This window comes from Phyllostomus hastatus, unplaced genomic scaffold (genome assembly GCF_019186645.2).
Source record: "Phyllostomus hastatus isolate PE091 unplaced genomic scaffold, TTU_PhHast_1.1 phas_contig_40, whole genome shotgun sequence".
NCBI lineage: Eukaryota > Metazoa > Chordata > Mammalia > Chiroptera > Phyllostomidae > Phyllostomus > Phyllostomus hastatus.
In genome coordinates, this window is record NW_025333872.1 from 6,167,583 (window position 1) to 6,183,343 (window position 15,761).

General features: G+C 51.1%; 1 protein-coding gene across 19 annotated transcripts in view; it reads right to left on the reverse strand.

Moving 5' to 3' along the window:
• The window catches only part of TRERF1 (transcriptional regulating factor 1), a 202,227-nt gene that overhangs the window by 15,724 nt on the left and 170,742 nt on the right, over nt 1–15,761 (reverse strand). For all 19 annotated transcript variants that reach the window (XM_045843164.1, XM_045843163.1, XM_045843166.1 and 16 more), the window contains 7 exons: nt 13,558–13,945; nt 12,785–12,851; nt 11,397–11,536; nt 11,176–11,279; nt 9,705–9,780; nt 2,240–2,328; nt 268–381 (listed from right to left, as the gene is read on the reverse strand). In XM_045843164.1, coding sequence (XP_045699120.1) covers nt 268–381; nt 2,240–2,328; nt 9,705–9,780; nt 11,176–11,279; nt 11,397–11,536; nt 12,785–12,851; nt 13,558–13,945 — 978 coding nt within the window. The remainder of the gene's footprint in view (nt 1–267; nt 382–2,239; nt 2,329–9,704; nt 9,781–11,175; nt 11,280–11,396; nt 11,537–12,784; nt 12,852–13,557; nt 13,946–15,761) is intronic.

Consider the following 15,761-nt stretch of genomic DNA (forward strand, 5'->3'; position numbering starts at 1 on the left):
CTGAACTCCCTGGCTCCTACCTGCACTGAGACGCAGGCCAGCTCCCACATCTCTCACTGACCACTGAGCCACAGGTCAACCCCGAGCCGCCTTCTCTCCGCCTCTACACCAAGACTCCAAAACCTGAATCCCACCAGGGAACGGGATCTTCAGCCACGCACTGCAGCCACCTTGGCGGTAGAGCCTAACCAAACACCAGCCACAGACTGAGGCGGGTGCGGGGTGGGAGTGGGGCCAGCATGAGCACCGACTCCGCAGCTCACTCACCACGCTGTCATCGATGAGCTCCGTGAGGCGTGTCCGGTGCTTCCGTCCTAACCGCATGATTTTCTTCCACGTGTAGTAGTACTCCACACACTGAGCCACCGTCTTAGACTTCACCTGCGGGGAGAGCCACTGCAAGGTCAGCTCCAGCAGCGGGCAGGGTGCACAGCAGCAAGCTTTTTTGAAAATTTAGTTTTGTAATAGGTGGTAGGCTTATGCAGTTCAGTAAAAAAAATGTATATAGAGGAAAGTCTCCTTTCCACGCCTCTTCTCCATCCATCCATCCATCCAGCTGACTCCCCAACCCTGTAACACAGCTAGCCCCTCTTATTAATTTCTTGGATATCATTCCAGAATTTCTTTATGTGTACACCAACAAACACAATCCTTCCTCGCCATTTTCCTCACAAAAGGTAACACATGTATATTTTACAACTTGATTTTTTTTCACAATACAGCCTGGCCTAGAGATTTTCCATGTCAGTCCAAAGCAAATTCATTTCTTTTATTAGCCTGTAAAGCAGCACGCTCTTTCATTAAATGTGCTTGAATATGTTTGGTTGTCTGGTTTGTTGACTGACTTATTGCCCTTCAAAATCTACTTATGAAAAATGTTCTTTAGTCATGAAAACAGGAACATAAGGCAAAGTTGTAATGATGAGCTCAGTTTTTGCAGGAAATTAGCCTTGCTCTGTTTTCCCCAAAAGAAAAGGTAAGTGTGTTTTCAAGAGAAAAAGTTCCTTTGTTTTGTTCATATATCTCTAAGCTCCAAGTATAGTATGCTGGTGTGGGTTTTCTGGAGGCAGGTAAACAGTGGACAGTGCCCTTAGGGGTGGGGACACAGCCACCTGTACAGTGAGGTGAGGAGGACCTCATCTCCTCAAAGCTGCCCCCTTCGCATCCACTGGATACCTTGAATTTCTACCTTGGATTGGCCCAGGAAGCGCGCAGTGTTCCAGAGAGCCCTTGCTTAAACACCCGTGTCGCCTGACAAGCATGACACATGAAGCTACTGTCAGTCAACAAGGTGTGAGGCCTGGGACAGGCCAATCCTGGGGACGGTGACTCAAGAAAGATCAGAGCATGGGAGCGGCTGGGCAGGGAACGTGCTGGCCTCCAAGGCAGGGAAAGGTGAGCGTGAATATAGATCTGGAGACGGAGGTAAGCTGGAGAAAAGAACCACCTAATCTGATCATTGTCCACCAAGGCCGCCAATGAAGGACATGTCCCCGGGATGCCATTGGTACCACTGGCCTAGCTCAGAGCCGATGGGAGCTGGTTGTCACCCGTGACCCTGTTTTCCGTGGACCTGAACACCTTAATAACCTTAGTGATACAATGTGGCCCCATCATTCATCAGTCTGCTGAAACACACTTTGAATCATTTTAACTTTTAGCCCAAACCACCTCTTCTTAGCCAATTACAGCTTATTGGGTTTACTGTCTGCTATATAAAGTGTTTTCATCTACGTGAAAGAGTTCTATTTTGCTGTGAAATGCTGTCTATGTAAAGTATGATTTTTACCCTTATTGTCATTACAATTAGGGGCCCAACACCAGAAACCCTGCTACTGGCTGGGGGGAGGGCACCTGCCATCACTTCTCCAATTTCCCAGAAAAATACTCTGTTGGGAAACACGACAGACCTGTCAAATATACATGAAATAAATTATGCAAATTGTGAACTAGAAGCCTGAGTCCTATTTTATTCTAACAGAATGTATAAATTACACATTTTTATTAAGATAGAAATAACCCCCACCACTGTCATGTCCAAATAATCTGTCCTCTTTCCCCCATGTCCCTGACATCGGGGCCATGCTGCCCTGCAGCAGATGGCACCCGTCACCAGCAAGGGGTGGAAGACACCCTTTTCGTGGGAGCAGTAAGCCAGTAACCAAATACTTCTACGTATTTTAGGTGCAGGATTTCCCAAATCCAGTTTTAAGCAAGCAAGGGGACAAAGCATGCTTACCATCTTCTGTACAAAAATAAAGTCTTTGCTGTAAGTGGCTAGTGCTTTATTAAACAGTTTTCTTTCCAGGGAGGTCCACTTGTCCGAGCCTACGACAAAACACAAACTCCATGACAACGGCTCACAGTTCTCTCCACTTCGCTGCTTCTGGCTTCGCAGTTTCCCCACTTTGGTGGCTGGTTCACTTAAGTTACAAAATATAACTGTTCGGTGACAAATAATATAATACCCATCAAACTCCTTTTTGAATAAAAAGCCAGTGCAGTGTAACGGTTAGCAGCCCTGACACCTAAGTTCATCTCAGTTTGACCGTGGCACGTTATTGAACCTAAAACTCAGTTTTGTTACCAACAAATGGGAATAATTCTAATTGTCCCTCCTTTTAGGATTTTTGTCAAGGTTAAAGATAATGCACGAAGTGTCCAGCTTAGTACTGGAGTGCTTCACAAACTGTAGCTACAGTTTTCATGCAGTCATGATGCGCATGAGGGCAAGTGTCTGTGTAGCAAGTGCTCCTCCAGACACGGGTCGCAGTCTGGCGGGAGACAAACCAGCAGGCCGCTGCGCTCACAGTGGTGATGGCAATGACGAAGACAGAGGTCAGGTGCCCTTGGGGCACGAAGGAGGAACACTACCCTCAGGTTGGGGCCGGAGCAGCCAGGAGGCTCCCAGGTAAGGTAGACACCTGAGTTGAGTTAAGGACACAAAAGCAAGTCAGGAAAGGGGATGGAGAGGAACTCTAGAGAGAGGAAGTGTGTGCGCCAAGAGGCAAGCAGTGACTGACTTCCTTTCTTCCTTCCTGCCTTCATCTATCCAACAAATACTTATTAGGGGTATGCTGCATATAAGAAGCTGTTCTGTGGAAAAAAGCTAACATTTCTAAGTGCTTATGATGTGTCAGGTTCTAAGTACTTCACAGATGGTAGTCACTTGGTTCCCCCAACCACCTGGTCAGATTGGTGTCACTGCTACCCACGTCGAAGTTGAGGACGCGCAGGTGTTCAAAGAATCCAGGATGGTTCAACTACAGGGCTGCAGCAGGGGGAGAGCAGATGAGGCTAAGAGGTAAGTGGGACTGGCTCCTGACAGATCTGCAGACCAGTGAGGAAGAAGCCCCATGAGGCCAGCTAGGCTGGTACACCTACCTTGCTGGCTAACCTTGACATTCATGACTATTTCCTCCATAAAAGAGAAAGCAGAATATGCAAATGATCATAGGTAATGGTGCTGGGCTGTTCGGCCAAGAAATAAGGCTTATTTCTAAGGGGAGTCCTATTTCTGGGGGCTCCAGGGTTCCAGCACTGTGGCTGATTTGCAGAAGAGTCAGCCCCGTTCTTTCTGGTTATCTGTCACTCTTTGGATGGTAGACAGCTGGGCTTTCGACATTCCTCCACTTTTCAGAGCTGTAATTCCCCAAACCATAATATTTTTTTCCTCCCACTCAGGACAAGCCGAAGGTTTACATTTTGCTATGGTTGATTGATGGGGCTGAAGTCCAGGAAACCCGATTTGCTTCTTCCCTTGGAAGATCCAGCCAAAATTAGTGAGTCAGGTGAAACCACTCTTGGCAGGCAGGGGTGGAGATTCTGGAATACGTGATTCAGATTTCCGAAATAAACCCCCTTTCCATGTTGCTATCTGATGGGTCCTCAAGCCAAGAGTTCTGACCCCAGACTCAGAATATGCTTTCCACGCTGGGCTGGTTCCAAACTCCAAAAAATCAGGGCCATCACCTGATTTCATTTATCTCTTTACTTTTAGGAGGGAAGCAGGATTCTGACTAATTCTCAGCAGAAGGAAGCGTCTGGCCCAGGCTCCAGGGGCCAGGACATCTCTGGTCGTGCAAACCACAACAGAGAGAAGGGGGACCAGGCGCTGGGAGGAGGTCTTCAGGAGTGGACACGAGCAGAGGAGGGTGGTGGGAGCTGGGGCTCTGGAGCAGGTCCATCCCCATTCCTCAAATTCTGCCCAACGGTCAAGGCCTTGGGGCCCCAGCTCCCAGATGCTCCCTTACCCAGGGGGGCAGAGCCAGAGGATGGAACGACAATCAGGTTGAACAATCAAGAGGAGTCAGGGCTCCTTTCAGGTATCCATCAAAACAGCAGAGAGATCAGAGAGGTGACAGTGGAAGGGGACGACGGCAGGGACATGTCACACCAGTCCCTGGGCAAGTTTATGCAGAGGGCGACGTGCTGCCTTGCTGGGTCCTGAGTCTGTGCAGCTCCAGGTTGCATCTCACATGGGGAGTCAGGGGACATTTTGCTGATGAAAATCCCCAATTAGGTCAATGAGGATCCTTTCTACCCTCAGCCAGAGCATGTTTCCCGGTTGGAGTACAGCTAAGACCCAGTGAGACACAAATAGGGCCACGCAGCCTTCTTGGGCCAGCACCACCTCTCCGGCAGGTGCTTCCTTCCACCCCACGCCAGGCTCACCACCTGGTTGCTGCCTCCACAGCTGTGTTAAATCCCTAGGTCTGTCCACTTGTGAGAAGCATGTTCCTTTATGTCTTCAAATAGCTCGCCAGCTCAAGCCTACAAAGGTGAAGTGACCTCCTGGACCATCTGTTTTGGAGGATCCCCAAGCCTCATGGGGTAAGGAGACCTATCCCCTGATGACTCCTTGGTGGTTTTTAGGGCTGCAGCTCTGTGATGGGGTCTTTGGTCTTGCCCATCTCAGAGTGTTCATTGTGCACCACTAGTCCTGGATTGGAAGTGGGCTGCACTCTTGCTGTCCTCTCTGCTACCCTCCCCTTCACAGGGCTGCAGGGGCTGTGACAAGGAGCGAGATGGCTTCTCCTCACTGTCCAAAGGTCTGCGCTTTAGTGCAAATGACAGCGCCTAGTGCATGTGTCAGCCCCACAAGGGTGCCCGTGCATCAACAGCCAGAGGCAGAGCCGGGGCTTCATCTTCACTGCACTCTGTTCCCTCGGTTTCCACGGGGCTGAGAACCCACCCTGGACTGCCTGACTGAATGTCCAGGTTCAGAGCTGGTAAACAGACATTAAGACCTGGATGTGTACTCCCCAAATAACGTCACTGAGCTGTGATACAGAGGGGTGACTTTAATCAGGAGACCATGGGCTGTGAACCTGGTTCTGCCACTGACTCCTTCTGTGGCCCCGCCAAGTTACTCGAGTCTGTTTCCTCTCCTGTGACACGGGGATCATGACAGTCCCTCTGTGACTGACAGTGTTCAGTCCTGAGTAGGTGCACAGTGACTGTTTCAGATCTTAAGTAGCCTGCAGCTGTGGGACACATGCTGTCCCTTGACTGATACGTTCCTGGCACTTACGACAACGGTGGGGCTTTGCCAGTGTTCCCTGTTCTGTGCACGAATAAAATCATAGCCTTACTCCTGGCCGCTTGTAATTCCCAGTCTTGTACTCCCTGCCCCCAAATCCTTCTGTGATCCAGTCTAGGATGGGCGCGGGCGTCTCTCATCCCTGCAGTTTCTGTTCCGACAGGAGCACTTTCTGCGTTCCCGGACAAGGTTTTCTAAGCCGGTCCTTCTCAGACTGTGCATCTTGGACAAAGTCCAGGAGAAAATGCGAAACCGAGGCAGGGGGCCGCCTCAGACCCTCCGGTGGCCCTCCTCTCCAAGATCCCCGCTGTCCGCTCAGCAGGCGCACGGGGCGAGTGAGCTGACAGGCCCCCGGCTCCCATTTGTTCTACCTGGGGATTCCTGGCTGTCGGGCTCTTACCAGCAGGGACCCCTAACAAGATGATTAAGGCTAATTACAAAGAGCCTAATTAACCAGAGGAAACTGGTGCTGGAACAGTATCCAGAGGAAAAATGTTCTGAGCATCTGTTGCCGGGAAACAGGCTCTGGACTGTGGCTAAATTTGGGGCAATCTACAGCGGGTCCAGGCGCGTGAAGGGACGTGGAGGGGAGAGAAGTCTGGGTGCAGCACCTTTCCAAGAGGACCTTTCTATCTTCCTTTCAAGGTTAAAAACTTTTATTGATGCTGGTGTTACTGCAATATTGCAAGAAAGACACGTTCATTATAGAAAAAGGACTTATTCCAGATCTTCCTTTCTATGAAAGGTTTTCTGTAGTGGGTGAAAGCTGAATAATTTTTAGGGGTGTGGGGTGTGCAGGCTGCCACCGAAGTTCCCTCCAGAGGCCCGAGGAAGTGAGGTCTCGATCTGAATCCAGAACCTGAGCTTGTCCCCAACCCAGTTCTTCACAAGGGCCGTGCAAGGCAAAGCAAGAGAGTAAGTGCCGCCACTTCCTGCCCTTCAGGGGACCACTCTCCAGTTAGACACGGGCTAAAAATGCCTGGAAAATGACATCACAGCTGTTTCTTCGAAAGTATTCTCTTGAGTTGTGTCATTCTGGCTCCTCATTAAACTGGGGCAGCTTCCAAGAGAGAGCAGACTTCCCCCACCGAACACGTGTGTTTCCTCCAGGTCTTCCTCCTGAGCCAGGTGGGGCTTCAGGACTCAGCACTTCCGCTGGCTGTGGTGGGAGCCAACCTCGCTTCTTCAGCCAAGGAGCCCAGGGCCGGTTCTGACACCCCTCCACTCTGCACCCGTCTGCAGGTCTGCAGGAGTGACCAGTTCAACAGAAAACTAAGGATCCCACGGGCCTGGTAGTCACACCCAGCAGTCCTCTTCCTGAATCCCCAATCTCACACCCTCCCCGCCCCACCCATCTGCCACTGGGGAGCCACTGGCAACAACTGCTGCCCACACCTGGGTGGAGGGCACTGAGAGGGCTGGACTGGGCACCTTGTGCGGATCCAAGAGTGCAGGGAGCCACTGTGACGGAACTCTCCTCTGAGGATCTCAGCAGGGTTCCTCTGGTCTCGGCGGGCACCCCCCACATCTGGGTGAGCTGCCCACCCACACTGATGTCTCTCTTGGACCCCTGCATCAGTCTGTGTCCTTTTCTTACTGAATTTCTTGAGATGAGGTGGGAAGGGGAAGCTCATGAGTAAAGTATGAGATGCAATTTTCACAAGCTTGTGTCTTGATCTGAATCCCCCAAGTTGCAGCCTCCCTCCCTGAGCTGTCTTTCTACCTTCCCTCTGCTGCACAGACAGCCTGGGAGATCGGACCTATCTCTCAAGACAACTGGGAGTACAGTTCTAGGGCCTGGAGTCAGGGGAGGGTGACACTGGCCACAGAGACCGAAGCCAAAGGACTCCCAGAAGATAGTGTCTCGGTGAGGAGCTGAGCTGACAGGCAGTCCTACTGGAGAGCAGCCCAATGGGGTTTGGCGCAGAGGCCAAGGTGGGCTGGGACCACCGGGACAGGTTAATCAACACCCAGGAACCAAACAGGGAGCATGAGGAGGAGGTAGTGGCTGGGAGCTGGGACAGGTGATGGGGGTGAATGCTGTGGCCTCCCATGTGGCTCGGAAGGGAAATGTTAAGGGGATGGGGTCAGGTCAGACTTTAAGAGGCCAGTGACCACTGTGTTTTTTGCTCATAATTCTAGAAGATCCTCTGGGGCCCAGCCTGTGATCGCTCCCTGGAGAAGGTAGATGACTGGCAGATGTAGGTGAGCACTTTTCTGTTGGGGACACACACCTAGCAAGGCACCAACACTTTGCACCTCAGCTTCACCTCTCTTGCCTTCAAGGACAGAAACGATTCCGGGAAGCAATGGAGTCCTTCCTGGGCTGCCCATGGGGGAGGGGCAGGGTGTGGGCAAAGGACTGACTAGGCACCCGACAGATCGATTAATTTTAGCAGAGTTGAGGGCCCTCTAATTCCAAAGTTCTTGGTATTATTTTAATGTCTTTGTTTTATTTTGGGTAAGGGATGGTTTCTAGTGCCCAGATTTCTAACCCTTCTGAAGTCATTCACATGAAAAAAAAAAATAACACTATTTGCTTGGCTCCCTGGGAAGCACTGGAAGGATTACGGTCTCAGGTGAGGCTGCTCACAGCTGGAGCTGACCAGCCACAAGGCACGGCCACCCCAGTCACCCGAGGGCCCAGAGCAGCCACATCGCACAGCAGATGGCTCAGAAGCTCCTTCTCATCAACCAACTGTCTTCCCCACTACGCAAAGAAGCTGGAGACAGGCTCCAGGAGGCGGGACAGCCTGTCAGGGTTTAATGAGCGGCAGATGACACTTGGAATTAGGAGAGGACTGAATGGTTTCCATGGCAGATTAGGGAGAACTCCCACATCTTTCTATCCACACTTGGTGCAGACACCCAGCAGGAAATGATGGAGACAAGATTAAGAAACTGCTCCATTAGGCCACTGGTTAAATGATGGATTTCTTCCTCTTTGTGTCTATTTTGTCTTTGCCCAGTTCCATGGTGGCCTGTGTGCTGAGAGTGACCCACAGGCAGACTTCCTGGGCTTGTTGTGCTCAGATGAGCGGCTCTGACTGAGAGGACACCCGGGAGGCCAGTGCGTGAGAGGAGCGCGGTAAGCCAGGCAAACGGTGGTGGGGCCAGGATGTCCACGGACTGGAAAGGTATTACCAGGTCCCCAAACCCATTCATGTACTTAGCACCTACCTACGCAGTGTCTGCTCACAGCACTAAGGAAACACACCAATGATTAATAATCAAGGGGCATTGGAACAGCCAGCCCCTCTGAAAGGGAGAACCAGGTAGATTCGTTGAGACTCTCTGAATGGATGGGTTTACAAGTTAATGGAAATAAAAACACCTACTTCAATTTCATTTGTCATCTCTTAGGCTCCCCGACCTCTTTCATTCTCTCTCATGATCCTCAGTCCATTCGACTCTCCAAGGCGTTTTCTACCTCCCTCTCACCGGTGAAGTCGTCACTAATCTGCACCCTCAGGGGACACACTCGTGTCTGTGTACATGTATACGTGTATCTACCAGTCTTCCTGCTCTCAGTGTGGTCCGTTCAGTAACTGCCTCCACCTCAGACTCCACACTGCAGGAGGCAAGACTCTGTGTGTCATGGTCACTTTCATCTCAGTGCTTGCCATAGTCCTTGTACACAGTAAGTGCTCAATAAATGTTAGACAAGTGAATAATAACAGCCTCTAGGGTGTGCCGAGCATTTGCCTATGTGTACTATCTTGAATCTTCACAAAAACACTGCAAAGGATGAAGTGCAAGCCCCATTCTACAGGAGAGAAAATGGAGGCTGCCCAAAGCCAAGGGCACAAGTTAGATCTGAATCCACACTAAAGGATCTGAAGCCGAGGGGCTGCTGAGCGCTGTCGCCTCTGCGCTGTACCCCCTGTGGCTTTCCCCAGATGCACAGCCCTCACAGCACACGGGCAGGTGCTGTCCACTACTGCCCAGCTCCTGGCACACCCACGAGGGGCAGCCCTAAAGACAAACACCCAACAGTGCCCAGCCAACAGATAGAGTGGCCCCATCGGCTATGCCCAGGAAACCTGGAGATCAAAAGCGATGATTAGGATCAAATTGGTACTATTATTAAAATGCAACACAACCAAACATGCAAACAGCTCACTCTCAGGAAGTAACAGGGCATGGGGCTGCTGGGACCTACCGGCATAGTGGTAATTTGCTAAAGGATGACATTTTAACCTGACTGGCTTCCGCAGCAGCAACATTTCCAGAGCAGCCTGTAGACCCATGGGAGAGAAAAGGCGAGAGTCAGTACTGGATCTGTGTGTCCACGGGCAACCATCTACCTAATGGGGAACAGGGGTTGGCACTGCAGAATGTGGGATTCGGGGCACTAGAATGAAAACCAGAGGGAGAATCCCCTAATTAGGGGTTCTTTTCTGGCCAGCACCCAGCAGGGCTCTAACTCTCCCTCAGCCCATGCCTGCAGCCAGCTGGTCATGCCAAAGACCCCACTCCCTCCTCCATGAGGTCTCAGCCTCGCAGAGATGGTGCGACCACCTCTGAATGGAGGCTGAGTCTCTGGGGAGGGATTCTGAGGAAGTGAGTGGGTGATTTATAACTGTTTTTGCAGGAAAATCACCTGTTTCATTACAACTGAACATGAACAGCTGTATTAGTGATAACTGGACTAGACACTGCCCTCAGAGAGCCCAGCTAAATACACTCTTTCAAATCTGCCTTCCTCAGCCCTGTTGACCTTTTAAAGAAACTGCTGCAGGTAGAGTTGAGTAGTGGGTGGTTTATGGGCAGAGAACCTTGCTCCTCCAAGTGTGGTCCACAGGCCAGCACACAGGCATCCCTGGGAGAGGGCTGAAAATAAGACCCTGCATTTTAACAAGATTCCCTAGGTGATTTGTGCACATTTAAAGTTTGAGAAGTGGTGGTCCTTGACACTAATCTGAAAGGGTTAAGGGGTGTTCTCCAGCATTCTAGAAAAGGGCATTAGTAACCTCATGAGAAGGCAGTACTGGCACATTTGCTTACTTTCACATTTCCACGAAAGCAAAAAGCAGGAGGCTAGATTTGGTACAAGAATCATATATTTACTAAAGGGGAAACTGAGGTCAGTGCTTGAGTGACCTTGCCTGGAGCCCAGATTGAGCAGGCAAATAAGTGGTCAGCCTTGATTCTGGGAAGATGGCACCAAAGTTTGACCAAAGAATGGTGTCGAAGGTGGAAGAACGAAGCAAACACTTCATTTTGGTTAAGGAAGAAGATGGTTCTATGAACATCAACTCCAGCTGATGTCCAAAATGGGGAAGAATCATCAGCAGAGTAAGATAGGTTATTTTAGGCTGAGACTTGTCTCAGTAAGACCTACCTCCTTCCCTGGAGCAGCTTTATGATATGATATACAAGAGTATTGAAAAAAACTTTGGTTTCCTAAGACAGAGGTGCCCGTAATTATTACTCAGATGCATAAATAGAAGTCCCATTGGAGGTTTTCCTGCAGGTGTTCAAATTCTGATTTACTGAGATTTGTGGACTGGTCATCATCTTATGAATTAGTTGCATGGTACATGGGGCAACACAGAATCTTGGGAAAATACTTTTCAGAATTCTGACATGAAAAACATGAACTGTGAAGACTACCTTTTAGAAGTCCTTACCATCACATCACCTTTGGCCTCGAAGAGACAGTGCAAAGCAAATTCAGAATTGGTCCCTCCACCGGGCAATGCACTTGAACAGCATAAATTCAGGAGATGCTCCACTGAGGGGAACAAGAAGCCACTGCATCAGAGAGCTCAACATCATGGAAGAACACCCAGATACGAAAGCCAGAGATCCCTGTGGGAGAATCAAGCCTTCCCCGCCCACATGCCAATACCTCTTTGTTGTAGGTCATGGTTTTCCAACTCTGGCCAGGGCTTCCAGACTAGTGTGGCCTTGTGTGTGTCCTGGGCCACAGCAGAGACATCCTGGAGCTCTGGGATCTCTGCTTGGAATCTCAGGCCGATGTTGATGCGCCTTTAATGACAAGAAAACAACAACAGTGTGGTCTTCAATTGAGGCCAAGGGCAACTGTCAAGAACTTGAAAAAGAAGGAAACCAGTTCCTTCTGTAAGAAGAATGCAGGGGCATTTCATCACAGAGTGATCCTAAGATTCCAGGCATGGCCTTTCACTGGGATAAGGAACAGCTTCAAGATTGGGGAGGGATGTGCAGGGAGCAAGGGAGAAGTCAGCCTGGTGCTTCATCGCTCTCTACAACTGAGAGAGGGAGGGCGCTACTTCCAGGGCACAGCTGCCCAAAGCATAGCTGGTGATGCCGTTCAACCAAGAAAAAATGGGACAACTACAAAGTGCTTATTTTATTTATCTCTCTAGACTACTTTCACATAAATCATCTCCTCTGAACCTATCAAGGACCTGTGATGTAATCAAGGCAGTGATAATTATTTCCATTTAATAGATGAATTCACTAGCCCTGGCTGGTAGGCTCTGTTAGTTAGAGTGTCGTCCCATAGACTGAAAGGTCACGGGTTCAATTTCTGGTTGGAGAGCATACAAGGTGGCAACTAATTGATGTTTCTTTCTCACATCAGTGTTTCTGTTCCTTAATCTTTCTCTCTCTCTAAAAGCAATAAAAAAAAATGTCCTTGAATAAGCATTAAAAAAAAATAAATTCACTAAAGCCTAAAAAGGTTAATTCGATTAAGATCAAGTAGCACAATGGTGCTGGAACTCAGGTTTTCTGATTCCTGACTTGGTCTACTCACTGCTCTGCTACAGGGCCTCCTTCTGTGCTGATCCATGAAAATAACCACTTTTCTCTTACATTATACCTCCACTACCCACTCACTACTCAACACGTCCATTTGGAGGAATGGCCAAGAATCTTAGAGAGGGGATGGAGGAGGCAAGGACATTTGGAAGCAGCCCTGTGGAAAGCTGGGCACCATGAGAGAGAGGCCTCAGTGTCACTGGGGATGTGGAAGCACGTGACCACAACCCAACTGGCCCATGGAGTGGGAGCTGGGGAGGTAGGTTCTCTGAGTCCAGGGCTGCACACTCTACTATGCATTTAGTCTTTGGCAAAGGCCTCAAAACACTGGCAATTATAGAGGAACAACAACACTCAAGAAACATCATGATCCTACAATTTCTACAACTTTTCCCTCAGGGGCCCTGGGAGTACTAACTCCACTTTTCAAAGCTCCACATCCCTTTCCTCAGTTGAGGCTTCTGTTCTAAATAATAATTGGCTTTTCCTTACGGTTCAACATCAATGGTCTGCTCTCCAGGCCCGGGGGTGACAGTCACATTGCTGCCATCGATGCTGTCTGAAGCACAAAAAATCAGACGTCACTGGTCAACAGGGAAAGGGTACTGAAGAAACTAAAGCAAATAACAGTTACCCACACAGTCATAATAGGGCCCTCTCCCACCCAACCCATACCGGAGTTACTCCCAACAGTCTCCAAGGAGCTGGATGGAGTGCAGTGCCACCTGGCTCGGGGGCTACTCATTCTCACGCAGGGTAAGGGAAGGCAGCTGCCCTGCCTGACCTGCTGAGCTGTGTTGTTTCTATGAAACTGTTCTTGCGCCAGAAAGCGATCCTGGCCACAGGCCTCTCCATCCTTGATCTTTATACAGCCTGCTAAATGTGGGGGCCTGGTCTTGCATATCATACGTGGTCCTAACTTAGATATCTACTTCATACATTTTTATTTGGGGTCTCTTACACGATTATGCCGAGCACAGTCTCATTTAGTGTATACACACCTCAACTGTTTCCTCAACCCGAAGAAGTTGTAATTACCAACCTCTCTTAGTGTCTACCACCCCAGCTAGACCGCGATTCCCAGAGGACAAGTATTCTATGCTTTGTATTTCTAGCACCGACACAATGCCTGATACAGAGAGTAAATGTTCCACACAGTAGAAACGCTAAGTTTGTGGCATAAAAGTGAGCCTTCCCAGGGTAACGCCCAGCATAGATGGGGTGAAATCCCCGGGGTCCCTGAGGAGGTGCAGGGGGTGACTCACTGGAGCGACACAGCAGCACGCGCGGCGTGGGCGTCAGGGGCGTGAGGGGCAGCTGGGGGTGCGCGCCGGGACCTTGCCCCGCGAGGAGGACATTGCTGAAGAGCCCGGAACCCTGGCGCACCGGGCTCAGCATGGGCGGGGGCGTGTAGGCGGGCAGCTCGTGGGTGGGGTCTAGGAGCAGGTGGTCCCCCAAGACTCGCGGGGAGCGCAGCTGGCTCTGGTACAGGGTGGCGCCGGAGTAGGAGGCGGGGTTGGGGTTGTAGGAGGGCGGGGGCGGGATGAAGAGCGGCTCCGGCCGGTGCCGGAACTTCTTCTTCTCCTTCTCCGGTGCGGGCTTGTGCGACTCCTCAGCTTTGGCCACGCCAGGCTGGTGCTTCCGGGGAATTTCCTGAAATGGGAGAATGATCCGGTTCAAGTGCTTTCCCCACAGACCGATTCCACAGGTTGAGGGAAGAGGAACTTCTACTCAGATGGAGACCCCGATCCTCTCTTAAAAAAACAGCCACATCCATTTTCAGACACGGCAAGTTCTCGTGGCTTGACAGGGAGGAAACTTTGGTTTTGAAGAAAATCCCTAAAGTATGGAGAGGGATAGGGGCTGGTAGGAATAGTGGGTGGGCAAGAAAGAATAAATTCACATTCTTTATTGCTTATCACCACATTCCTATCTAATGTGTGGAATCCGGCTGAGCGGGCCCTTTAATTCCCCATTGCTCCCTGAGGGCAGACACTGGGGACAGTTAACACAGGCTCTGAGAAGGGGACAGAATCTACTAAGAGGAAGCTGGGCGGAGGCTGTGGGGCAGGAAGTGGGGGGGGGGGGGTCAGGAATAGCCAAGGCTCCCAGGGCCAGTGACCCGCCCTGGGCTCTCCTTCGAGGTAACTTTGGGGCCGAGGGGGCACCATCTGTGATCTTCAAGGCCCATTTCATGTACTGTCCTAAAAATGTTTCCGGCTCACCACCCCCTCAGTACCCCTCACTACTGCTCCCAGCACTGGGCGCTCATCTGTAGCAAGCCCGCCTCCTACGCTGGGGCTTCCTGTCAGCAGGGGTAGTTTATTTTGTGGCAGTGGACAAAGCCTAGTCTGGAAGGTCTGCCTCATGGATACATACATAGTAGTAAGTAAACATATGCATGTAAGTAGATAAGCAGGGCATGCCACCGAACAGACAGACTTGGGTTGTGTGCCAGCCTCAGCCCAGAAAAACCAAGAGCTGGGTGTGGCTGGACTGGCAGCGGTGAAGGTTGGGAGAGACGGTGGAGATACCTGCAGAAAGGTTGGGGCTGTCTGTGGCACCCTCCCAGGCCCTGCAGGCCAGTGCCTGTCCCAGCTGCAGCCCCTGGCAATTCCTGAGCCCAGGGTGGTGCCTGAGTAGAAGGCAGCAGGGGATGATGGGAAGGGCTGGCCATGGTCATGTGACCAACTGCCCCCAGGTCATGTGACCTGCCCCAGTGCCCTAGTTCTGGCTGCTCTCCCTCAGGGCCCCTGCTGCTGACTTCAGCACTTTAGGAGGCACCCTCCTGTGTCTCCCTGGGCTCAATTGCCTTCTGGTGCCCTCCAGGCCACTGGGGGGCAGTCTAGGGAAGCAGGGCGGTGGGGAAAGGAAGAGAGGCAGAGGGCCCCCTCGGCTCCCAGCCCATCCCCAGGGGGCTCTCCTCAGGCTAGAACGCGCCAACCTGCCTCCTCTTCCTAACTAGGGGCTCTTTGCGGCCTCCGGCGGAGGGAGGGAGGGCGCTGAGTAGAATGAGGAGAGGATGACTGTGAGCGAGCAATCCTGAAACTTTACACCCGGTTCCTGGTACTAACGAGGTCATCTGGGCACATGCAGACCCCCGCACGTGACTTCAATCCTGCTCCAGAATCCAGACCTCTCTCTGATCACAGAACCAAAGGCCCCTTTCGGGCTCCTTTACTTGAGCCTTTGGTCCTGTTCTCCTGGCAAGGCCTTGAGACCCTGGATCAGGGAAGCCACTGAAAATGTCAGACCTTGATGGCCCTTGAGAGGAAGCATTTACAACGTTCTGCCCCACCAAGCTATTCGGACTCTGGAAGCAGGGTCACACACTGAGAAGTTTCAAAAGCTCTCCAGTGAGCCCAGCCCCTGAAGGTCAGGGGAGAAACCCAGCCTCTGACAGGGGGAGGGTCTCAGCTGCTTGCATCGCAGATGGCTAGGAGCAGAGTTGGGACTAGAACTCGGGGCT